The sequence below is a fragment of the Rhodotorula paludigena genome, assembly GCF_050403205.1.
Source record: "Rhodotorula paludigena JCM10292 DNA, Rt_paludigena_JCM10292v1_ctg5, whole genome shotgun sequence".
NCBI lineage: Eukaryota > Fungi > Basidiomycota > Microbotryomycetes > Sporidiobolales > Sporidiobolaceae > Rhodotorula > Rhodotorula paludigena.
Window position 1 is genome coordinate 522,789 of NW_027481453.1, and position 21,926 is coordinate 544,714.

The window sequence follows — 21,926 nt, forward strand, 5'->3', positions numbered from 1 at the left end:
ACAGGGCATAGCTGCAAGCTAGAGATCAGTCAGCTAGATGTTAATGAAGAAAAAGGACAGAAAAAGCAGACTGACAAGTTCTCCCGTCACGCGCATCTTCCGTCACCGCGCTGCAACGACCGCGGGCTCGCCGTCTTGCTCGGCCAGGCTGCGCGCGATGCGCTCGTCTTCGGCGAGCCGACGCAGCCGCTCGCCGTCTTCCTCGTCGCGAAGTTTCTGAGCCATCGCCTCGTCGGCGGCCTCACGCGCACGCCGCTCCTCCTCCTCCCGCTGCCGCTCCTGCTCTCTGAACTGCCGCGCAAACTCCTCGTCCTGCCGCTCGCGCTCCTGCTGCGCGCGCCGCGCCGCCGCCTGCTCCTCCTCGAGCATCTGCCGCACGAGCTCCTCGTCGGCCGCACGGCGCTCCGCTTGACGCCGCCGCTCCGCTTCTTCAGCCTCGGCGGCAAACTGTGTGGCCATGCGCGCGTCCTCCTGCTCCTGCTTGATCCGCTCGGCGAGCGCGCGCTGCGCCGCCTCGACCCGCCGCCGGTGCTCCTCTTCACGGCGCGCGCGTTGCGCCGCTTCTTCCTTCTCCCGCCTGCGCCACTCAGCATCAGCACGCTCCTGTTGCTCCTGGAAGCGCCGGCGACGCTCCTCCTCGAGCTGGCGCTCCTTCTGCTCCTGCTGCTCGTGTCGCCGACGTTGTTCTTCCTCGTAGCGCCGCAGCTGCTCCGCCAGCACGAGCTGCCGACGACGCTGTGCCGCCTCGTCTGCGGCACCCACAGCGTGCGGGACAGACTCGAAGGACTCCGGACTCCCGTCCTGCGCGAGAGCCGGCCGGCTCGAAGGCCCGGCCAGGGGTGGTGACGGAGAGTACTGCGGCGGCGGGGGCTGCCACGGATGCGACTCGCTGGCGCCAACGCCCGCCTCGCGCTGCTTGGCCGTCAGGGCGGACGGGACAAGATGCGGGCGGTTCTCGCCCGCCGGATTGAGCGGAAGCGGGCGAGGCGACGATGACGAGGCGTGTAGAGGCGGAGAGGGGGACGAGGCGTGCTCAACCGAGAAAGAGGTGCGGCGAGAAGACGGTGGAAGAGGCGGAACGGGCGGCGGCGAGTTCGAGGGGGAGATCGCCGGATGAGGCGTGCCAGCGACGCCGGGCACGCTACGCGAGCTTGCTGCACTGTCGGGCCGTGGGGGGACTGGCGGAGGCGAGACAGAAGTCTGAACAGGCGAATGTTGCGAGGGTGGAGTCGGGGCGGGATGCGGCGAGGACGAGCGATGATGCATATTGGGCGGGCGATGAGAAAGAGAGAAGTAGCGGGACGCTTGCGATGGCGGAACGCTCGAATACGGCGAGGCCGCAGCGTCGGGACGGTCTTCGTTATGTCCAGGCAAGTGAGCTGGTGCCGCGGGCGGTAGTGAGGGGTGCGACGCAGGAAAGGAAGTTGGCGGCGCCGAAGTCATGGCATACGCGCTCTGGCGGCCGTCGCCCACTTGCGCGATAGCGAACGGCGCGTACGTGTAGGGGTGCGCCTGCTGGTGATGCTGCGTATGTGTCGGCGGCGGAGAGGCCGGAAGAGGTTGCTGACGAGCTAGCTCGTACGCATGCGCCTGTGCATCGTGCTGGGACGCAGCAGCAACGAAACTCGGGTGCGAGCCGGCCGGCTGCGCATTCGTTGCCGCTGCCGGGGTGACGGATCCTGGCGAGAGGGGCGAGGCAGGCGGACGGCCCGGGCGTAACGTCTGCGGCAGCTCGGGCTCGCCTGGAAATGGCAGCCGCGGCTCGGACTGCCTCGCTTGTTGTTCACGCGCGGCGCCACCGTCCGGAAAGGCCGCATCGCCGTGATCGGGCGCGCCTGTGGAGGGCATCTGGTCGAGACGGCGCGCAAGTTCGTCTGCATCGGGAGGCGGGCTGGGGGGAATGAGCATGACGCCCGGCCTGCCTTGGCGTAGAGGATCGGATGCGACCTGGACGGAAGGTTGAGCGAAAGGACGGAAGCGGAATGGGAACGGAAAGAGCGCACCGAGGCGGGAGGAGGAGGCGGACGCTCCGGCGGATGACAGGTCATTTCCAGATATAGCTCGCCGGTGTACTTGCCGTCGAGCTGCAGCTCGATCCGGTCTGTAGGAAGACAACGCAGGCGCGTGAGCCTGCTGTCCTGCGTACAACCGAGAATGAACAGGCTCGCACCGTCGTACTGCGTCCACGTTCCGTTGACCGCGACGCGCGTCTCGCCAACAAGCTCTGCGCCATCGCGGTGGCGGTCCACGTGAAAGAGCGAGATGACGAGAATGTGGTCCTTGTCGAGGAGGGTCCACCAGAACTGCTCGTCCCAGACTGCGCACGAGAGCGGGATCAGTCGTATCAGACGCGCGTGCATTTGGAAGGAGAAGCATCGCAACGCACAGTGCGAGTCGCCGCCGTTCGCCTCGACCACCCTCGTCCGTTTCTTGCCCTCGTCGGTGCCCTCGAGTTCGAGCTGGACGAAGAGGCGCTTGTCGCACAGAGCGCGCGCATCCTTAGCGTGCCGCGCGTCCACCACAATGCAGACAAAGCGGCCGATGGGATGCTGAGGGCGAGGTGATGGAAGTCGAGGTGGGGGGTCTTGCGCAAGCGCCGGAGACGGCGCGCGCTGCATTTCGTTGGCTGCCGAGCTGTGACCTGGCCACTCAAGGTACAGCGTGTCGCGGCTGCAAGTGCAGGAGGAGGGGACGGACGAGGCTCGACCGAGAGCGAGGTAGCGAGGCGGTGCAATTTCCCGCGTCCCGGTCCCGGACTTTGCGATGGTCCAGCGAAGTACTCCTGCAAGGAGCTAGCGCTCAGACGATATTGTGTACTGCATCTTGCCTGCTTCCAAAGCAGGAGTCGGTTCGTCAGCTGCTTTCCTCTCACCGGGATGATGTGGTCTTCTCAGACAGCGACCGAGTGTTACAGGTGTTGGGCGACAGGCAGGAACGCAGCAGGTCAGAACAGCTCTAGTGACACTTGAGCACAATCCTGCCCGAGATCTGACCACGATCCATGCGCTCGAGCACTGTCGACGCAGGTCGACTCCGTAGTCAGCACGGAAACTTGGCTCTCACGGCCGCGCAGAAACTTCCGAAGAGCAGAGCGATGTAGCACCGAGATATTAGGGACGCACCTGACTGCACGTCCTTGAGCGCTTCGACTTGCACATTCGGGCGGACCTTTCCGCGCGCAACGAACGAGAGCGCCTCGATGGCGTCCTGTCGGGAGCCGACGTACGAGCCGGCGACAGTGAGTCCCTTGCCGATGAAAGAGAAGACCTCGGCCTGAAGTGCAGATAGGCATGAGCATGGGAGAATCAAAGCAGAGAGTGTGTCGCGACGCACCTCAATCTTGGTGTTGGCAGCAAGAGCCACCGCTGCAAGGGTTCCGCGAGCGCGCAGGAACTGCACATTTGGGTGAGTACAGCTCAAGCCATTAGCACAAGCGGTCTGAAGGAAGGTGACGCACCTCGATGGCCTGTCCGTAGGCATTGCCGCCAGTTGCGCACACCAGAGCGGCCTGTGCACAGGGACATATGTCAGCGGCTACCGCAGCCTCGTTGCATCTCTTCCGAAACGTACGTGCGGCCCGATACCGTCGCAGATGGCCTTGACCGCATCAATGAGCTCGGCGCCGCTCTTGTAGTCTCGGAAGTCAACAAAGTGGTCGACTCCGTAGCCCTCGCACAGCTTGCGCTTGTCGTCACCACCGTCGATCGCGACGACGCGCAAGCCAATCGCGAGCGCGTACTGAACGGCGAGGTGACCGAGACCGCCGGAGGCACCGCTGATGGCGAGCCAGTCGCCGGGCTTTGCGTTGGTGCGCTTCAGGGCGGACCAGGTGGTGACGCCAGCGCACACTGTCAAGTCATGGAAGTCAGGTGAGCCTGCAGGTAAGCGGGCGTGCGGATTGAGGCGTACAGACGGGAGCGGCCAGCTCGAGCGGGATGCCATCCGGAATAGGCGTGACATAGCGAGCTGCCGCGACCATGTACCTACGGGCGAAGGATGTCAACCAAGACATTGTGGCGGCAATGTTGGCCGGACGACTGTCAACGCACTGTGCGAATGTCCCGTCCTGCAGCATTCCCGACACGCCCGCCTTTGCGCAGTGCTGGTCTGCGCCGTTCATGCAGTACGAGCAAGTCGAGCACGTGTCTGCGATCCACTTGACGCCGACTGCCTGGCCGACGCTGAGCGCCGTATCGGTTCCTTCTGCACGCGCGCGAACGAGCGCCGGTTGGGAAGGTCAGTCGCTGCTCGCCCTGTAAGAAGCCCGGCAGGGTCCGCTGCGCACCTCCAATTGCGACGACGTGACCTGCGCCTTCGTGCCCGCCGACCAGCGGCATCGGGACCGGGAACGGCGTGTCGCCCTTCCTGACAGCGCGAAAGACGGCGAAAGGTCAGCTTTCTTGGCGCGATGGGGCCAGCTCACTGCATAGGACGTGCCAGATGTGTAGATCCGTGTCTGTGTGGGTATCGAGAGTAAGCAGCGAGCCCTCGGGCAAGAGTCTGAGTGAGGAACAGCGCACGACAAACGCCCGTGTACTCGAGCTTGACGAGCACCTCTCCCTGCTTGAGATCCTGCGGCTGAGTGACGGGGTGCTTGTCGTCAAGCTGCGGGGCGAGGGTCTCGTCAGCCAACCGAGCAGGAGTCGCGACGAGGGCTCCCCCACCTCACCTTGATTGGAAGACCGACGCCCTCGTAGACGCAGGCGAGCGCGTGGGCAGGGACCTCGGCAGACAGGGGCATCGTGCGTGTATGTCAAGTATCCTGCTAGAGGCTGGAGTAGGAGAAGAACAGCGAGCTTCGGCATCGCCGGGCGGAACGGGCAGCAGGTTGGGCCCCACCGGAACCGGCGGCGATCTGCGGTACCGCGGCGGAACTGGGCCTTACATACGTGCGCGCCAATATGCATGCAAGCAGCGGCAGGCACGCAGGCGACGCATCGTGCGAGCACAGAAACGAGACGCCTCCCTTCGGAAACCGACAGAGCAGGCGCAAATCCCCCATTTTCGATGCGCACGGCCTGGAGCGCGCATATTCAGTGACCAGGGAGCCGAATATCGCCTCAGATGTTACAACAACAGGGTAACTACGCACCGCCATACATGCATCTGGTCAACGAAACGAGCGCAAGCTCGACCGCGCACCCCCTCAGGCAGCGGCGGCAGCCTGCGCCCTCAGCCGCGCCAGCGCCCGTTCCGTCTGCTCAAACACGCTTTTGACCCTGTCCCTCGTCTTGTCGTCGATCCCGTCCTCGCGCTCTCGTGCGTTTTCGTGCCCGGGGCCCGTGACGCCGTTCCCGCCGATCGGGTCGCCCTCCTCCTCGCTGAGCGGGTATTCCTCGTCCGGGTCGAAGCCGCGCCGCTGGCCCGTGATGGGAGTCGCGCCCTGTTGCAGCGAGAGCTCGCCGTCCTGCAGCGTCGGCGGTGGGATGTCGGTAAAGTGGATGGAGAACGACCCGTCCGCAGCAGCGGCTTCAGCGTAGGCCCCGCGTAGCCGCTCGTGCGGCCGGTTCGAGGGCAGCGGGGACGGGTCCATCGACACGGCGGCGACCTCCTCAAAGTCGACACCGTCCTCGTCGTCTTCGTCGAGCGCGGCATCGTCGCTCGGCGTTGCTACGGCCGTGTCGACCGACATGGCCTCGTCTCCATCGCCTGCGTGCGACCCGTCCGACACGAGCGACGGGGTTGCACCCGCGCTCTCGGGCTCCATGGCAGCCTCGTCGCCCGCCTCGACGCCCTCGTACTGCAGATCCCCCCCTCCGCACGCAGGCCGACGCAGCTCCTCGAGTCTCACGGGCTCGCGCGGGCGCGCGGCAAAGGGGTCGAGGAGCTCCTGAAACGGGTCGTGCTCGAGCGGGACAAAGTCGGGCAGGCCGAGCGAGGTGGCGAGGGTCGATTTCGTCTCCGTGACGAGGCTCTCGAGGCGCACGCGGTCGGTCGTGCGCACTCCGGATGCTGCGGCGGGTGAAATTCCTGCACCCGGTGCTGATGGACTGGCAGGCTCTGCCGCTCCGCGCTGCGAGGACCAGTCGCGACCCTCGAGGATGGCGACCCAGCCCTGGTCGAAGCGCGCGAGGGCAGCAAAGAGCGGGTCGAGCTGGTCGTCGAGAAGCGTGTAGCCGTCGAGCGCGGGCGGCAGGTAGCCCGTGAGCTGAAGCGCGTACGCGGTGCGGAGGGCGGCCGAGGGTGGGGCCGACGGGATCGAGGAGATGAAGTCGAGGAGCGCGAGCGCCTGCATGCGTGTGGGTCAGGGCGCACTGTTGTGGCTCTTTCAAGGGAACGCACCTCGTCCAGAAAGGCTGCGAGGGTCGGGAGGCGAGCAGAGGGCCCCGAGTGACGCGACTCGAGTCCGCCCGAGAGGCGCAAGAGCTGCTGGTCGAGGTGGCGGATAAGGCGGGACTCTTGTGCTTCTGTCAGGGGCTTCTTTGCCATTCTGTGGCTGGTGCGAGTGTGCGGGAGAGAGCGGGGCAGTGAGGCGGTGCTTCCGCGCGCTGAGCTCGAGGCGGAGTGGTGTCGGTCGGCGTTCGTCCTCCCCGACGCAGCTCGCAGGAGAGCCAGCGAGCACTCGCACGACACACAGCATGGCAAAGTCTGCCTCGGCAAAGGGCAAGCAGCCCCAGCCCGCCCGCGCACCCTCGCCCGCCCCCTCTGCCTCGTCGTCCTCTGCCTCGCCCTCGTCCGCGTCCAGCTCGGCCTCAGACAGCTCAGACTCGGACTCGGACCGCTCCAGCTCCGCATCGCCCGCCCCAGAGCTCCCCAAGCAGCCCGTGCGCGTCGTCGACCCCAACCTCCGGTCCGCTCTCTCGCCTCGACCCTCCTCTGAGCCTCGTATCTGACTGCTTACACCCCTCTTGACAGCAAGTATCACCCGCCGAGTGGCTTCACTGCCCTCAAGGCCAACGTCGCACAGGGTGCGCTCGACTGGGACACGGTCAAGGACGATGCAGACCTCGAGCTGTGGGCCGTCCGCATCCCGGCAGGCGTGCGTGCTTCCCCTCCTCGCCGCGCGGCGTGCACAAGGGAGCTCACCCGAGTCTGTAACACCGTCGCAGCTCAAGCCCAAGCACCTCGAAGGCCTCGAGCTCACCCTCCCGCCAGCCGACCTCCCCACTCCCTCCCAGCCCGTCGGCCACTTTACCATCAAGAAATCCGAGTACGACGCGCACCTCTCGGCTGGCTCCGCAGCAGGCGCCAACAAGCGCCGGCGGGACGACGGCGACTCGTCTGCGACTGTCGACGGCGCAGGCGAACTCCAGGCGGCTGTCCCGCTCCTCCCGCGCAAGTCGCACGGCAACAAGCTCTTCCAGGGTGCGCCGCCTCGTGATCCCCTTCTCCTAACTCTGCTCCACGATTGACGCCCTTCGCCGCACGCAGCCCCGCGCCCGTTCGCGCGCACGCTCACCCTCTCGCGCGCGCTCCCCGCCTCGGTCCTCTCGACCGCGCACACGTCGCACCTCGTCCCGAGCTCGACGACGCACTCTTCGCTCATCGTCTCGCAGCCGTCGCCCGTCCCCGGCGCGATCCTCAGCGCCGACGAGCTCCTCGACGCGCGCGAGGCCGCGCGCCGCAAGGAGGCGATCCGCGGAAAGGGCGCGCGCGACCAGCCGCACGACTTGATCCGCTTCCGCCTCGGCAACTTGGGCGGCGGGAGCGGCGTCGAGGGCGGGAAGGGGAGGTACCACAACCCGCTGCCGGCGGTGCAGGTCGACCTGAGCGAGCCGGTCGCGGCGGAGGAGGGCGCCGAGGACGAGGACGAGGACGCCAAGATGGCCCCGCCGGCGGCCGAGCAGGACGAGGCGCAGCGCAAGAAGGAGAAGAAGGACAAGAAGGAGAAGCGGAGAAAGAGCGAGGCGGGCGAGGGCGGGCCCAAGAAGAAGAAGGCAAAGGCCGACGAGTAGGCGCGGTCGGTGTCTCTTCCCGCAATGCCGCTCTCATACACTGCGCTCTCGGCTCGCGTGGATGTATTGCTAAGTTGCGAAGACTGAGCGAATGTGGCTAGACGTCGTCGTACTGCGGGCGAGAGAATCGAGAAGGTCAGCTCGTGCGCCCCGACGGGGACGTGGCTGGTGGCATTCACCTCGAGGATCGTTTCCTGTTCGTGCAGCATGTTGTCAGTGATACTGGAGCTAGAGAAAGAAGGCGCAGGCGACGTACATGCTTCTTGGCGTCCTGCAGCTTGCGCGAGCCCCTGAGGAAGTCCTCCTGGACACAGTAGTCGCGCTCGTCGCTGTTTACCGCAGCCGTGTGGCATCAGTAGGTGCCCTTGTACGCCTGTCAAGCGCAGAGAACGCGCTATGGCCCGGGGCGAGCCGAGAAAGAGAGGAAAATCTCCGTCTCCTCGTCGACGCTCCCGGCGCCCACCGCAAGAACCCGACGCACCGAATCGCAAACATCCCCGCCTCGGTGCATACGTTACGGAGATCTGCGCCGTTGAAGCCCTCGGTGAGCTTGACAATGGCCTCGTAGTCGATCTCGCCGTGCTTGCGGATCGGCTGCGCGTGGATTTTGAGGATTTCCATGCGCGCGACTTCGTTCGGGAGCGGGATCTCGATCTTGCGGTCGATGCGACCTTGACGCATCACTGTTCACCGTGTCGGGCTGGGCGTGAGGAAGGACGTAGCCGCAGCGGTCAGTTCCGCGTCGAACGCCCGAAGCAAAACGGCCTGGGACGCCTGCCCATGGCGCACCCGCTTCGTCGAAAAGATGGCCTTGGTCACGCTGTGGCAGCTCGTCCTATTGATCTAATTCAGGATCTCGTCACCGTCGTTGCGATATCGCAGTCGGTCGATACGCCCTCGACTGAGGGGCGCCCGGGTCTGGACAACATATGCGTGAAATGTCGAAAGATTGCAGCGGGAGAGACAGAGAGAGACTGCAACAGCGGCGCGCGTCAAGTGCTTTCCCTGAGCTACTTCATCAAGCGGAGGAGCATGCCCATATGCCGCGCCGATGTAGCACGTGGTCGAGTAGGCATAGTCGCAGCCCACAAAAGGAGAAAATGCCCAGAAAGAGAAGCGGAATATGAGCGAAACCAGCAAAGCGGACAAGCGCGCATCGAGGAAGAAGGAGAAGAAGAGGAAGAAGGCAAACGCGAATCAGTAGGCGCAGTCTGTCTCTTCTCGCCGGAGTAGGCGCAGCGCAAAAAGGCCTAGAAAGACAAAGAGAAGAAGCAGAGAATGCACGAGGTAAGCGATGGCCGGCTCAACGATTACGGCAAAGGCGGACGAGCAGGCGCAGCAGGTCTCCGCGCAACGCTGCTTTCTTGCACTTCTCTCTCGCACGTAGGGATGAACTGCTGTGTTGCTGAGAGTAGATGAGTGCAGCTAGACGTCGTCGTACTGCAGGCGAGAGAGTCGAGAAGGTCAGCTCTTGCGCGTCGACCGGGACTTGACCTGTGGCGACTCACCTCGAGGATCGTTTCCTGTTCGTGCAGCATGTTGTCAGTGATACTGGAGCTAGAGAAAGAAGGCGCAGGCGACGCACATGCTTCTTGGCGTCCTGCAGCTTGCGCGAGCCCTTGAGGAAGTCCTCCTGGACACAGTAGTCGCGCTCGTCGCTGTTTCCCGCACGCGCACGGCGTCAGTAGGTGCCCTTGTACGCCTGTCAAGCGCAGAGAACGCGCTATGGCCCGGGGCGAGCCGAGAAAGAGAGGAAAATCTCCGTCTCCTCGTCGACGCTCCCGGCGCCCACCGCAAGAACCCGACGCACCGAATCGCAAACATCCCCGCCTCGGTGCATACGTTACGGAGATCTGCGCCGTTGAAGCCCTCGGTGAGCTTGACAATGGCCTCGTAGTCGATCTCGCCGTGCTTGCGGATCGGCTGCGCGTGGATCTTGAGGATTTCCATGCGCGCGACTTCGTTTGGGAGCGGGATCTCGATCTTGCGGTCGATGCGGCCTGGGCGCATCAGAGCTGGGTCGAGAGTGTCGGGCTGCGAGAGCGAAATCAAAGAGGGGGAGCCGTCAGTTTCACGTCGAGCGCGCATTCCACAGCGGCCCGAGACATCGTCGCCCGACGCACCCGGTTCGTCGCAAAGATGACCTTGGTCTTGCCGAGGTAGTCGAAGCCGTCGAGCTGGTTCAGGAGCTCCATCAACGTCCTCTGGATCTCGCGGTCGGCCGACGTGCCCTCGCTGAAGCGGCGCCCGCCGATCGCGTCGATCTCGTCCATGAAGATGATGCACGGCTCGTGCTCCTTGGCGTAGCCAAACATCTCGCGGATCAGGCGCGCCGACTCGCCAATGTACTTGTCGACGATGGCGGATGCGACGACCTTGAGGAAGTTGGTCGAGAGCGTGGCGGCGACAGCCTTGGCGAGGAGCGTCTTGCCCGTACCCGGAGGACCGTAAAGGAGAACACCTAGAGGCGACGGAAGCGTTAGCTTCGGAGGGGCGAAATGAGGTCGAAGCAGAGAACGTACCCTTTGGCGGCTTGATTCCCACTCGCATGAACAATTCGGGGTTCATCAACGGCAGCTCAATGACCTGTGCGAAACGAACAGAAGCCGTCAGTCCCTCAGTCCTGCTGCTCGCCCGGCTGGAGACGCCGAATCTCGCGCACCTCGCGCAACTCGCGAATCTGGTCGCTCAGGCCACCGACACCCGCAAAGCTCGCTCCTGATGCGTCCTCCATCGTCATGTTGTACACAGCCGGGTCGACCTCACGCGGGAGGATACTGTAGCAGAGCAGGGTGAGCGTGAACTGGCAAAGGAGGGCTGTAGGGGAGACGCACCGCATGATGGTCAGGGTCGTCATGTCGAGCGAGACGCGCACTCCGTTCTTGAGCTTGTGCTTCGGGACTGCGCTCCTGCAGCCGACAACATAGCGCGGGCCGGAAGACGCCTTGACGATGACTGCTCGACAGGATAGCGTCAGCTCGGAAGCACTACTCGCGCGTAAGCACAGCCCACATCGTTCATCGTCAAGCTGCTTCAGGACCTCGCCGACAATCTGCCCGACCGACTGGAGCGCCTTGATGTCGTCCTCGGACTTCTCGTAGTCGCGCTCGAGGTCCTTGAGCGACAGGCGGACTGCGGTCACTCAGGGCGTCAGCTTCTACTCGATCCTGCAGGCGCACCAAGAGCGGCTGGGCGCACCTGCGTGAGCGAGATGCAAGCGGGGGTCAGCGTCATCTGGCGGCGGGGAGGGGAGCGGGGCGACGCACTCTTCTTGAGGTTTGCGTCGAGCTCCTCGTGCTCTTTGAGTTTCTGCCGGCGTGTAGCAAGGCGGTCAGTCGGGCGGGTCAGTGAGGTCGCGACGACGAGGCGGTGCGGTGCATGGTGCTGTCGCGGGTGAGGAGCACAGCGAGGGCGAGGACGCACCCTGCGGTAGGCGTCGAGGGCCTGCTGCTTCTCGGGCGAGTACTGCTGCGCCGACGTGCTCGCTTCGCTCATCGTGTGCGCCGTAGTCGAAGTTGACAAGTCGAGGGATTGCGCGGCTCTGTTCTCGCTTACTCGCCAGTTGTATCGAGACTATATTTGCTCGCTTACCTTTGCCCTCTCCCGCTCTCGTCATGAGCAACAAGCGCTCGCCTTCGCCTGCTGCGGCAGAGGACGGCGCACCTCCTGCTAGCAAGCCCAAGACGGACCACGACGACGCATCTGCGCCCGCGGACGGCGACATGGACCCGCTCCCCACCACTTCGGCTCACCCAGAGGACGACGCTCCCGCCGCAGCACCGGAGCGTGCGTCAGAGGAAGCAGTCGAGTCTACGGCTTCATCCGGGGGCGAGGACAAGCCTCATCAGGTCGAAGAGAAGCGTCGGGAGGGCATCAAGGTCGATTCGCTCAAGACGATCCGCGAGATGTACGAGGACGGCGCGCTGCAGGGCTACGACGACAAGGACGACGTCGTCTACGACTACGACGCGACACTCAACGACAAGGGCGTCATCTGGTGCGCCTCGTCCCTCGCCTCGCCGCGCTTTCGCCCGCTGACCTCCCCACTTCGCTGCCGAGCAGGCGAGGCGACATTACCGTGCGCTGCGCTGATTGGAATCGGTCCTTCGAGCTCTATTGACCTTTGTGCACGCAGACCCTCGAAGTCGACTGCATCGTCAACGCGGCGAACAAGTCCTTGCTCGGCGGCGGCGGAGGTGTGTCGACCTTTCGACCTGCCTCACCTGGCGTTGCTCGGGTGATAACATGTGCCCGCCCTCCTGACACCTCCTACGTATTTGTCTTCGCACAGTCGACGGCGCCATCCACTCTGCCGCCGGTCTTGGTCTTCTGCGCGAATGCCGCACGCTCAACGGCGCCAACACGGGCGAGACCAAGCTCACAGGCGGCCACCGTCTCCCGGCGAAACACATTGCGCACACGGTCGGGCCGATCTACAGCCGCGGCAAGCGGGACGAGAGCGAGAGGCTGCTGCGCAGCTGCTACAGCTCGACGCTCGCGCTGTGCGTCGACAACGGGCTGAGGACGGTCGCCTTCTCGGGAATTAGCACTGGCATGTGCGTTCGCTCGCTCGTTGGAAACTTGTTCCGCACGGAACTCGATTCTGCCGGGCTATGCCACCCGAAGTCTGCATACAGTACGCTCACCGACCCTCTCCCGCAGCTACGGCTACCCTCTCGACCCGGCAGCAGAAGTCGCGTGCGACGAGGTCCGCAAGTTCCTAACCGGCAAGAAAGGCGGCGAGGTACGTGCCTTGCCGCGTCGGCCGTGTGAGCTGCGTCGGTTCCCGGTCCCGAGCTGATGTGCGCTTGACTCGCCGCGTAGATCGACAAGGTCATCTTCTGTGTCTTCCGTCAGGTCGACGTCAACTCTTGTACGCGCACTCGATGCCTTACTCCGTTTGTTAGTCAGGACTGACCGCTGGCGACAGACCTCGACACCGTTCCCGCGTATTTCCCCCCTCCGCCGCCCGCTGCCGGAGACGGCGCCGAATCGTCCACCGAGTCTGTTCAGCCAACCGACAAGAAGGCGCCCGCAGCGCCCGGCGGTGCGGACAAGGATGAGGCGGGGCAGGAAGAGCCCGCTGCGGAGGCATGAGTGACAAGGGGACGAGAGTCGGGAGGCCTGGTGCCATGCTCGTTGTACCATACCCACTCGCAGTTGCATTCCATAGGCTACGATTGTGTCTGCCGTCGTAATTCTCCGCCGTGAGCAGGTGAGTGACCCACATCCTGACGAAGGTCGGGCAAGCCCATTGGGCGCGCACATCTGTCCCCATAGTACAAAGAACTCGACCCGAGTTTCAGTACAGGGGTGTGCAGTCTGTCACTGGTGCAATTACGCGAAGGGGGAACGGGGGAGTCACCTTCGTCGTCTCGTCCGACTTCGGCGCGCGCATAAAAGGGCGGCTTCTTCGCTCTCCCTTCTTTCGCTCCTTCCACCCACTCGGCCACACTCCCTTGCACACCTCGTGCAAGTCCACAGTCGACCCCTCGAGCCTCAGCAGCAGCAAGATGTCGGCCTTCCCGCTCTCGCTTCTGCCCTCGCCCATCTCGTCCACGGCGCTCTCGCTCGTCGTCGCGACCGCAGACTTTGCTCAACCTCCCCCGATGGTGAGTGTGTATCCACTGTGAGCTCTCGTGTAGTCGCTGACTCGCATCGAGGCCCACAGACGCGCATCTCGCACTCCTTTTCGTCCGGACTGGTCGCAACCGCAACGTCCAATCTCGTCCAGCGTGCCGCCGCAGGCGAGCAGCTCAGCAACGCCTCGAGCATCCTTGAAGACAGCCTCGGAGACTCGATCATCCCTGCGTCGTCCGCCGACGAGGACGAATCGTTCTGTACCACCTCGGACGACTCGCTCTTCTCGAGCACCGACTCTGCCTCGACCGCCGCGACCGACGACGAGTGTGACGATTTCCCGCCTTTCGACGTCGGCGAGGTCAACCTCAAGCAGGAGTCGCGCTCGTTCCCTGCCTTTGTCGAGTGCGAGCCCGCCTCGTTCCTCCTCCTCCTCGGCTCGAACACCTCGCCCACTACCGTCGACACCCCCGGCGAGGCTCAGCTCGAACACCCACCCAAGCTCTCGATCACCTTCATCGCCTCGACCCTTCGCAGCCCGTCCGCCTTCGTCTTCCCCGCCCGCGCCGCCAAGGCGCCCGTCTACCTCGACTTGCACCTCGAGCCCCTCCCGCTTCCCGAGCTCGACTCGGTCGATTCGGCTGACGCCCCGTCTTACAACACGCCCGACTGGCTCCGTGACGACTACACCGGCGAAGACGAGTCCGACTCTTCGGGTCCCTCGAGCGAGGCGACGACGAACTCGACCTTCCTCGACCACCCGCTCGGCCTCTCCATCCCTGCTTTCCCGCCTCGCGACCCGTACACGCCCCCTCGCACGCCCTGCACCCGCCCCGAGTCCCGCCACGCCCGCTGCGGCCTGCTTTACGCCGACTGCCCCCTCGTCGAATGCAAGTGGGGCATCCCGTCTGCGCTGCGGCGCTTGGAAGTCGTCGCGCAGCAGGAAGAGGACGCGGTGGTGAGGGAGGAGGCGAGGAGGTTTGTTGCGAGGCTGAAGGAGGCGAAAAGGGACCTTGCGGAGCAGGAGCTGTTAAAGGAGGAAGAGCTGTGAGGACCGCATACTGAGCGGGTTGCCTTGACGAAGCTTCCCTGACCGCATGTAGAGCTGTGTTTCCCTGTTGTTGTATCGCCGTGCCTTGTCATTGCAGCGCTTGTCCTCTTTCGTGCACTTTCATTGTCGATTCCACGCTCACTCCAGGATGACAGGTCGATGTTTGGCTTGTATGGACTGGCAATCCAGACTCATGTCAATCGACGAGAATCACAGACTTGCTGGCTGTCTACGGGCGGAAAGTCGCAACACCCCGAGAGTACGACTCAACGAAGGAGAAGCAAGCGCAAGTCACAGAGGAGGATCTCGGAAGGCATGCACGTGAGCGAGCACATCTGAGCACGTGTGTACAGGATCTGAAAAGACAACACAGAGAGCGGACCGCTCGCGGCCGAGGCGATTGAACGGTTGAGAAGGCCGACCGGCTGCGGTAGCATGGCGGGTTGCTCAGCTTTTGCCCGCGTTTCCAATCGAATTACATGCTCGTGCACGGCAAGTACGAGATCGCTTCGGCCCGCGTCGTTGTCTGGACGCCTACATCCACTCTACCCGACGAGTCCCTCATCTCGCCGCCTCGTCAGCGCTATCGTCCGCGTCCATCCCGCCACTCCCGCCACTCGCCGTACTCCGCTCTGCATCCGCGTCCTCGATTTCTGCATCGAGGTCGACCACGGGCGCGTCGCCGTCTCCGCCTCCTCCTCCGTCCCCCGCTTCCCCTCCCGCGAGATCACCGCGCCCGTTGGCGTGCGGCGAGAGGGTGAGGTCGAGCGTGCCGTCGAGGCCGTTGTGGTGCGGCGAGGTCGAGAAGGTGGACTGCGAGCCGACGTTGCGAATGTCAGGTTTGAAAGGAGCGGAGCGGAAGGAGAGGGAGGAAAACGCACATCGGCGTCTTCGTCGTGCGTGTTCTGCCGCCCGAGCGGGACGAGCCATGCGTGGCCATAGTGTCGCGTGTCCATCATCTGTGTGTGCGTCGACCAGAGGAATGCAGCAGGAGCCGATAAGAGGGGTCAGTCACGTCCAGCATGCGGTCACAGGCCCGACGAGAGCAGCGCACCTGGCCATAGTGCGCCTCCTCCTCTGCGTCGAGCGCGTCCATCTCGCTCTGGAGCGTGTGCTCGCCGCGCGCGGGTGCGAGGGCGTCGCTGCCCGGAGTGGGGCGGTACCTCGCCGAGGGCGGGAGGGCGCGCGGGACGGGGTGCGGGCGCGGGTCGGAGAGGTAGGCGAGGCTGGGCGGGAGGAAAGTGGGCCAGGCGGAGGGTGCGGGACTCGGGGAGCGGGCGGTGGGCATGGCGCGGCGGAGACGAGGTTGAGCGACGACGAGAGGGACAAGGATGGGAGACTGAGGGTGCGTGGGGGGTGGTCCAGTGTGCACTGCTGCTCTCTGGCGTGCTCGTGGCTGCTGCCTGCGTCTGCCGCCGAGTGAGTCGGAGTCACGCTGTCGCTCCTCTTTCGCTCCGCACGAGTTGCAGGTTGCGCCCTTCCACTCGTCTCCTCTCGCTCGTACCAAAGTCTGGGCAAGCAGAAATGCCCCCAAAGCGCCCCGCCACCACCTTCACCGCCGACCACTCGACGTGCGTTCCTCCCTCTCGCCCTCGTCCTCACCTCTTCCACTGACGTCCCCACCTCGTCCCCCCGCCTCGCTCCCACCCCGCGCTCCACACAGCGACCGAGCAGCCGCAGCTCTCGCAGGAAAGCGCGTCAAGTTCGCACCCAACAACGCAGAACGCGTCGCCGCAGACCGCGACGCCGACGACCTCGAACTCGACCTCGAGCAGGGCGGCGCAGGGCCCAACAAGAAGCGCAACAAGGTCACCACCGAGGGCTACGACTCGGACTCGTCCGCAGACTCGGACGGCGGGTTCGGCGGCGCAGGCGGCGGCCGCAAGGGGCGCGGCGTCGGGCAGCAGGCCGCAGAGCCGGAGCGCGACGAGGAAGAGGACGAAGACATGTTTGGCGGGCCGAGCACCGCTAAGGACTCGGGCCTCGCCACCAAGGGCAAGAAGAAGGAGAAAGAGTTTCTCGAGATTGGCGACATCGAGGGGCAGGAGTTTGGCCGCGCAGACATGGCCGACTCGGACGACGGCGACGGCCCCGCGGGCGACGACGCCGACGAGGAGAGCGAGGAGGACTACCTCCCCGAGGACGACGAGGCCAACAACGACGAGGCGCCGCGCGGGCGCCGCAGCAAAAAGGGCATGGGCTACTCGCTCAGGTGCGTCTCTCGCGCGTGATCTCCCTTCTCAAGCTCACGCAAACCCCGTCTCCTCCGCAGCTCGTTCAACATGAAGGAGGAGCTCGCCGAGGGGCGCTTCACGGCCGACGGGACCTACACGGCCAACACTGCCGACCCGCTCGCGACGCACGACGTGTGGCTCGACGGCCTCAGCAAGCGGTCGATCCGCGCCGCGCGCGAGGCCAAGGAGCGCGCCGACGCGCGCCAGCGCCAGCGCGAGGCCGACGAGGCGCGCTCGGACGAGCAGCTGACGCAGCTCCGCGACGACTGCATGATCGGCCTCGTGCAGCTCGTCCGCCCGGGCGAGACGGTCGCAAAGGCGCTGAACCGCCTCGGCGCGGCCAAGAAGCGCGCAGAGGCCGACGAGGCGGCGCGCAAGGACGAGGGCCAGGGCCAAGGCAAGGGCAAGAGGCGGAGCGACGGCATGGACCTCGACGAGGGCGACACGGCGCTCCCCTCGGCGTCGTCGTCGCCGGCGCTCGCGTCGCAGCGCTACGCGGCCAAGATCGACCGCCTGACGCATTTCGCGTCGACGCTCCTCTCGGCGCACGGCGAGCTCGAGATCTACGACCAGCAGCACGCCGACCTCGTTCAGACCCTCAAGAGCGAGGGCGCCGTCCGCCGCGACTGGGTGCCCCCCGTCGACCCGGACGTCGAGCGCGAAGAGCGCGAGGCCGCCGAACATGCGCGGCGCGAGAAGGAGGCGCGCGACCGCGAGCGCGCAGAGCACCGCAGCGCGAGCGGCGGCGGGGGCCGGTCCAAGGTCGTTATTGCGCGACCGGGTGCAGCCGGCGGCGGCGGCGGGGCGGCAGGAACGTCGAGTGCCGGGCCGCGCTTCTTCTACAAGTGGAACGAGCCGCCGCCGGGCCAGCCCGAGGGGCAGGAGTACGGGCCGTACGACCGCGCGGCGCTCGAGGGGTGGGTCCAGGGCGGGTACTTTGGCGACGGCGCGGGGCGCATCTCGGTCCGCAGGGAGGACGAGCAGGGGCGGTGGACCAAGTGGAGCGAGGTGCGGTAGCGAGCAAGCGGGCAACTCGCACGTCTGCTCCCACGGTGGTCTGCGAGAGGACCTTGTGCACTGCGCTGGGTTACAGGATCCGACAAACGAGAGGGACGGGAGAGGACAACAGCCGACACAGACGGCGGGAGTCGCGGGAACAGAAGAGGTCGATGGCTACTTGAGGGCTGTCGAGCGGAATGAAAGGGTCCATGGTGGTGCACAGGAAGAAGGGTATGGGAGACAGAGGACCGGGTACGAATGAGGTCGAGAGACAGCGCAGCGGTATAGACAGAAACGATGCAAAGGGATAAATACGAACGAAGCGGTGCCAGGGAGGGTCATGTCGCTCAGGAGTACCTGTGGGGGACACAGAGGTCAGGGCCGAGCCGAAGAGGAGGAACGCCGGATGGCAGACTCACTTGGTGGTCGCTCCGAGGAGGCTCGAGAAGTAGTCCTGCTCGGCCTTGCGGGACAGGCTCATCTTGCGCCCCTTGACGGGGTCGCCGCCGGTCCGCTGCTGCGGGCGGGACGGGACTTGCTCGAGCGGCGTCTGCAGTGAAGCGGACGAGGCCGTCGAGCCGTTGCTCGACGACGAGACCGACATGGGCACGAGGCCGCCGCCCGCCGGCATGCCCGGCGTCGCTGTCAGCGGCGAGTCGGTCGCGAACGGCGGGAGGTGGTACATGTCGAGCGCGAGTCCTGCGTCGGGCGAGGGCGCAGGGAACGACGCAAACGTCGGGGTCGGGAGCGCCGCGGCCGAGGCCGTGAGCGCGTTGAGCGCTTGCGAGGCGGCCGGCGCGCCCGCAGGCTCGTACGCCGACGGGACGATGCACACGTCAAAGATGCCGTCGAGGTCGACAGGCGACGGCGCGAGGGCCGTCAAGTCGGCGGCGTAGGGGTCCTGCGCGGGCGGGATCGGAAGCGTGTCCATCGGCATGGACGAGCACGGCGCGGTTGAGAGGCCCATGAGCGCGGGCGAGTGCTGCTCCCACTCGTTCGACGCCTGCTGCAGCCAGATGTGCTCGAGGCGCTCGCGCTGCGCAGCGTCCTCCGCACCAGGCGGGAGGACGGGCGGCGGGGCATTCGGCGTGTGCGCGATCTGGCCCCAGGGCGTGACGGGCCCGTTCAGGAAGCGACCGCCGGGAGAGGGCGTCGGCGCAAGCGGCGCCAGGCTGCTGGTCGAACCGCGGCGGACAAACTGGTCCGGCGGAGGAATGTGAAGCGAGAGATTGGGCTTGTGCGCTTCTTGCAGCGGGACGCGCGACGCGGACGGGAGGCGAGAGATGGCTCGACGCGGAGGCGGCGGGAGCATCGAGCCCTGCTGTGGCGCGTGCGTTGTTCCAAACGCGATGTGCGCGGGCGACGTCGCGCTGCGAAGCATCGGCGGCGCGGCGGGCGGCGCGAGCGTCGGTGAAGGGTACGAGAGGACGGCACCGTGCCTCGGCGCGTCTGCGACGGATGTGCGGGTCGTCAGGTACGAGAGCTCGGCGCTGCCGCGGTGTGCAGTCTCGCAGACCTCGAGGTCGTACGCGACGACGAGCACGGCGTCGCCGATGTCACTGCCGCGCAGCGAGACGCCGTGCTCCGGCGTCGGCAGCGGCGCCGACTCGTCGCGCACGACGATGAACTCCTGCAAGACCGAGCACATGCTGAGCGTGTTGGCGAGGTCGAAGCGTGCCTTGCCGGAACGCGCAAACGGGCTTGCCGGCCCGCCGCTCGACGAGCGGCGTGACGGCGACGTCGACGACGAGCGCTGTGCCGCGTCGGGCGAGCCAAGGTAGTGCGTCCAGTACGCCGCTGCAAACGGCACCTCGTACGCGAACTTGTGGCGGAATGAGCGGCCGATTGGCGAGGTCGTGCGCGACGAGCTGCTCGCCGACGACCCGTGCGACCCGTCGTCGATCGGCGCAGGCTCGGCAAGCGGCTCGAGGAACTGGATGATCTGGTCCCCGTGGCAGTGGATGCTGGTGAGGACGTAGAGGTCGAGTCGCTGCAGCGCGAGGAGGCGCAGCTGCGCGTTGAGCTCCGGCTCGAGACCCGCGGACCCGCCCGTAGTCGGAATGTGCATGCGCAGCGTGACGTGCATGAAGTTGCACGGCTGGTGGTCGATCATGCTCGCAAGCATGGGGTACCGCCGAGCGGAGTTTGGCAGGTCCTCGAGCAGGACGTGGCCAGACGGCACGCTCTCGCTGCCGAGGCGAGCAAAGATGTGACCTTGCTGTCGTGTTCCGGTGGCGTCTGGCGCCGCCCACATGCAGAGATCGGCTGGAACGAAGGGGCACGAAGGCGGGAGCGGCGGGGGCATGACGCTCATGTCCTGGAAGGCATTGGCGAGCTGGGTTGTAGGCGTGGCAACACCGTGCGCGGGATGGATGACGAAGGGTGAGCTGAGCGCAAAGTCGGAGGAGCCTTGGGAAGGGAGCGGCGGCAGGTTGTGCGCAGCGGTGATGTCGATCTTCGGCGTCACCAGCACTTGAGGAGAAGGCGCGAAAGCCTCGAGCCGCGCGTAGCGAGAGCTCGGTCCAAAGAAGAGAGCGGCGTTGTTGCCCTCGAAACGGTCGTCGCCCTCGTCGGGCTCCGAGACGAGGTCCATGACTGTCGGCGGTGAGTGGTCAGTTTAATACTGCCGTGATGCGAAGTTCAACGGTGTGCACGCACAAGCCTGGTTATCCTTCATGTTGGACTTGAGCACCTGGATGTGGCTCGACACCTGCTTCCGCGTGCGCTCCTTGCCCGTGACGCGCTTGATGTATCCGCCGATGAGCTCGTTGCGACCGCACGCCTTGCCGTCGATGATGAGCTTCTTGCGTCCAAGTCGGGGAAGCAGTCGGAGAGCTGCAGTCAGGCAATGTAAGCGGGATCACGTGGTAGAGGGAGGGAGGAAGGTGGACTCGCCGTCATGGAAGGCCTTCTCGACATCTGGCGGCCAGATGTCTGGCTGCATCTTCGGCGTACGCGCAGCCATCACGGGTGACACGCTCTCGGCCTTGACCGGCGAGCACGGCAGCTCGCCGGGCGACGCGCCCTCGGCGAAGGTGCGGCGGCGCTTCATGTTCGGGCGTACCGCCGAGCCGGACTCGGCACCCGCTGCGCCGACCTTGGCAAGCGGACTGGTGTGGAGGGTTTGCGAGAACGGGCTGAAGACGGACTGAGCCGATGCGGACCGCGACATGGGCGACGAGTAGATGCTCGCAGGTGACGAGAGGAGGCCGTTGTTTCGCGGCGACGAATCAAAGTTGAACCCGTAGGCAACCGGCGACGACGAGGATGCCGGCGACTGTGCGAGCTGCATGTGCGGCGAAGATGGCTGGGCATCCTGCAGCGTGCGTTTACGAATCATGCCGTGTGATGCGGGAGTCGCGAAGGCTGGCGGAGAGCCGGTCGAGCCCGACATGGCCGCGTATTCCGATGCAGATATTGTCGATGGGGGCTGTCGAGGCGGTCTGCGGATTGAAGTATGAGGCTCCGGGGATGCACTTTACGGTCGAAGATCACGCGTCGCGTCGTAAGGTGAAGGGGAGATGTACCCCGAAGTAAGGACTCACAGCGCTCAGAGGGAGGTCGAAGTCGCGCCTATACCTTGTTGGCACGTCCAAGACCCGAAAGAACGGCCTAGGACGGCGCGAGGCGTGAGTGCGCAGGCGGACGAGTCGCGAGATGCGGTGCAGCGGTCGCGAGGGGACGAAAGGAGGCCGCGGCAAGCGTCGAACAGCTTGTTCGGGACAACGCTGGATGTGCAGGGCGTGTTCGCTAGCGTCGCTAGCTTTACAGCGGGAGCACAGGCAGAAGGACGGTGCGAGAGCGCGGCAGCAAGGGGTCGGAGTGATGAGCGGGTGCTGGACGCGCCGGCTTGGGTTCCCCGATCCAGCAAGCGATGGCGCTTCGGTCTCCTCTAGGGTCCAGCGGTTTGCGAGCATTGCACAGCCGTCGCGGTCTGCCGAACCCCATGCACACTTTGCAGCTGCTTCGTCGCACCACAACGCGCCTCTTCAGCGCGCTCAAACACGTCGAACTCACTCTTGCCAGCACCTGCCCGCAAACTAGTTTCGGGCAGTACCGTGGGCAGTGATAGAGGGAGCGCATTGCGATAGGAGACAGCACGGCATCGAGAGTCCGTGTGCGGACAACCTTGGCGCAGCTTCTGGAGGTGAGCGACGAGGCGAGGGA

General features: G+C 65.4%; 11 protein-coding genes across 11 annotated transcripts; 4 read left to right on the forward strand and 7 right to left on the reverse strand.

Annotated features, from left to right (window-relative positions):
- Positions 1-102: 102 nt before the first annotated feature.
- Positions 103-2,618, reverse strand: JCM10292_007583 (uncharacterized protein; the record flags this gene model as incomplete). Its single annotated transcript, XM_076646672.1, has 4 exons — positions 103-1,947; positions 2,004-2,101; positions 2,171-2,317; positions 2,387-2,618. The coding sequence occupies 4 exons, from the start codon at positions 2,616-2,618 to the stop codon at positions 103-105; spliced, it is 2,322 nt and encodes a 773-aa protein (XP_076507914.1).
- Positions 2,619-2,955: 337 nt separating this feature from the next.
- On the reverse strand, positions 2,956-4,741 carry JCM10292_007584 (zinc-dependent alcohol dehydrogenase; the record flags this gene model as incomplete). Its single annotated transcript, XM_076646673.1, has 11 exons — positions 2,956-3,014; positions 3,123-3,273; positions 3,334-3,393; positions 3,458-3,508; positions 3,571-3,848; positions 3,910-3,983; positions 4,050-4,203; positions 4,286-4,365; positions 4,438-4,456; positions 4,521-4,605; positions 4,670-4,741. 11 exons carry the CDS (start codon positions 4,739-4,741, stop codon positions 2,956-2,958), a joined length of 1,083 nt encoding a protein of 360 aa, XP_076507915.1.
- Positions 4,742-5,146: 405 nt separating this feature from the next.
- On the reverse strand, positions 5,147-6,429 carry JCM10292_007585 (uncharacterized protein; the record flags this gene model as incomplete). Its single annotated transcript, XM_076646674.1, has 2 exons — positions 5,147-6,229; positions 6,283-6,429. 2 exons carry the CDS (start codon positions 6,427-6,429, stop codon positions 5,147-5,149), a joined length of 1,230 nt encoding a protein of 409 aa, XP_076507916.1.
- Positions 6,430-6,578: 149 nt separating this feature from the next.
- On the forward strand, positions 6,579-7,895 carry JCM10292_007586 (uncharacterized protein; the record flags this gene model as incomplete). Its single annotated transcript, XM_076646675.1, has 4 exons — positions 6,579-6,790; positions 6,856-6,979; positions 7,050-7,305; positions 7,372-7,895. 4 exons carry the CDS (start codon positions 6,579-6,581, stop codon positions 7,893-7,895), a joined length of 1,116 nt encoding a protein of 371 aa, XP_076507917.1.
- A 97-nt stretch (positions 7,896-7,992) lies between these two features.
- Positions 7,993-8,576, reverse strand: JCM10292_007587 (uncharacterized protein; the record flags this gene model as incomplete). The annotated part of the gene is made up of 4 exons (XM_076646676.1): positions 7,993-8,007; positions 8,075-8,089; positions 8,152-8,224; positions 8,377-8,576. 4 exons carry the CDS (start codon positions 8,574-8,576, stop codon positions 7,993-7,995), a joined length of 303 nt encoding a protein of 100 aa, XP_076507918.1.
- A 744-nt stretch (positions 8,577-9,320) lies between these two features.
- Positions 9,321-11,390, reverse strand: JCM10292_007588 (uncharacterized protein; the record flags this gene model as incomplete). The annotated part of the gene is made up of 11 exons (XM_076646677.1): positions 9,321-9,335; positions 9,404-9,418; positions 9,481-9,553; positions 9,706-9,929; positions 10,019-10,356; positions 10,418-10,481; positions 10,558-10,672; positions 10,730-10,850; positions 10,908-11,027; positions 11,162-11,204; positions 11,319-11,390. 11 exons carry the CDS (start codon positions 11,388-11,390, stop codon positions 9,321-9,323), a joined length of 1,200 nt encoding a protein of 399 aa, XP_076507919.1.
- A 119-nt stretch (positions 11,391-11,509) lies between these two features.
- Positions 11,510-12,992, forward strand: JCM10292_007589 (macro domain-containing protein; the record flags this gene model as incomplete). The annotated part of the gene is made up of 7 exons (XM_076646678.1): positions 11,510-11,892; positions 11,958-11,973; positions 12,031-12,091; positions 12,187-12,451; positions 12,558-12,639; positions 12,720-12,768; positions 12,826-12,992. 7 exons carry the CDS (start codon positions 11,510-11,512, stop codon positions 12,990-12,992), a joined length of 1,023 nt encoding a protein of 340 aa, XP_076507920.1.
- Positions 12,993-13,408: 416 nt separating this feature from the next.
- JCM10292_007590 (uncharacterized protein) lies at positions 13,409-14,526 on the forward strand (the record flags this gene model as incomplete). Its single annotated transcript, XM_076646679.1, has 2 exons — positions 13,409-13,507; positions 13,567-14,526. 2 exons carry the CDS (start codon positions 13,409-13,411, stop codon positions 14,524-14,526), a joined length of 1,059 nt encoding a protein of 352 aa, XP_076507921.1.
- Positions 14,527-15,087: 561 nt separating this feature from the next.
- Positions 15,088-15,814, reverse strand: JCM10292_007591 (uncharacterized protein; the record flags this gene model as incomplete). Its single annotated transcript, XM_076646680.1, has 3 exons — positions 15,088-15,339; positions 15,408-15,485; positions 15,581-15,814. The coding sequence occupies 3 exons, from the start codon at positions 15,812-15,814 to the stop codon at positions 15,088-15,090; spliced, it is 564 nt and encodes a 187-aa protein (XP_076507922.1).
- A 236-nt stretch (positions 15,815-16,050) lies between these two features.
- JCM10292_007592 (uncharacterized protein) lies at positions 16,051-17,777 on the forward strand (the record flags this gene model as incomplete). Its single annotated transcript, XM_076646681.1, has 3 exons — positions 16,051-16,097; positions 16,190-16,738; positions 16,799-17,777. The coding sequence occupies 3 exons, from the start codon at positions 16,051-16,053 to the stop codon at positions 17,775-17,777; spliced, it is 1,575 nt and encodes a 524-aa protein (XP_076507923.1).
- Positions 17,778-18,106: 329 nt separating this feature from the next.
- On the reverse strand, positions 18,107-21,153 carry JCM10292_007593 (uncharacterized protein; the record flags this gene model as incomplete). Its single annotated transcript, XM_076646682.1, has 4 exons — positions 18,107-18,116; positions 18,179-20,354; positions 20,418-20,594; positions 20,655-21,153. The coding sequence occupies 4 exons, from the start codon at positions 21,151-21,153 to the stop codon at positions 18,107-18,109; spliced, it is 2,862 nt and encodes a 953-aa protein (XP_076507924.1).
- Positions 21,154-21,926: the final 773 nt, after the last annotated feature.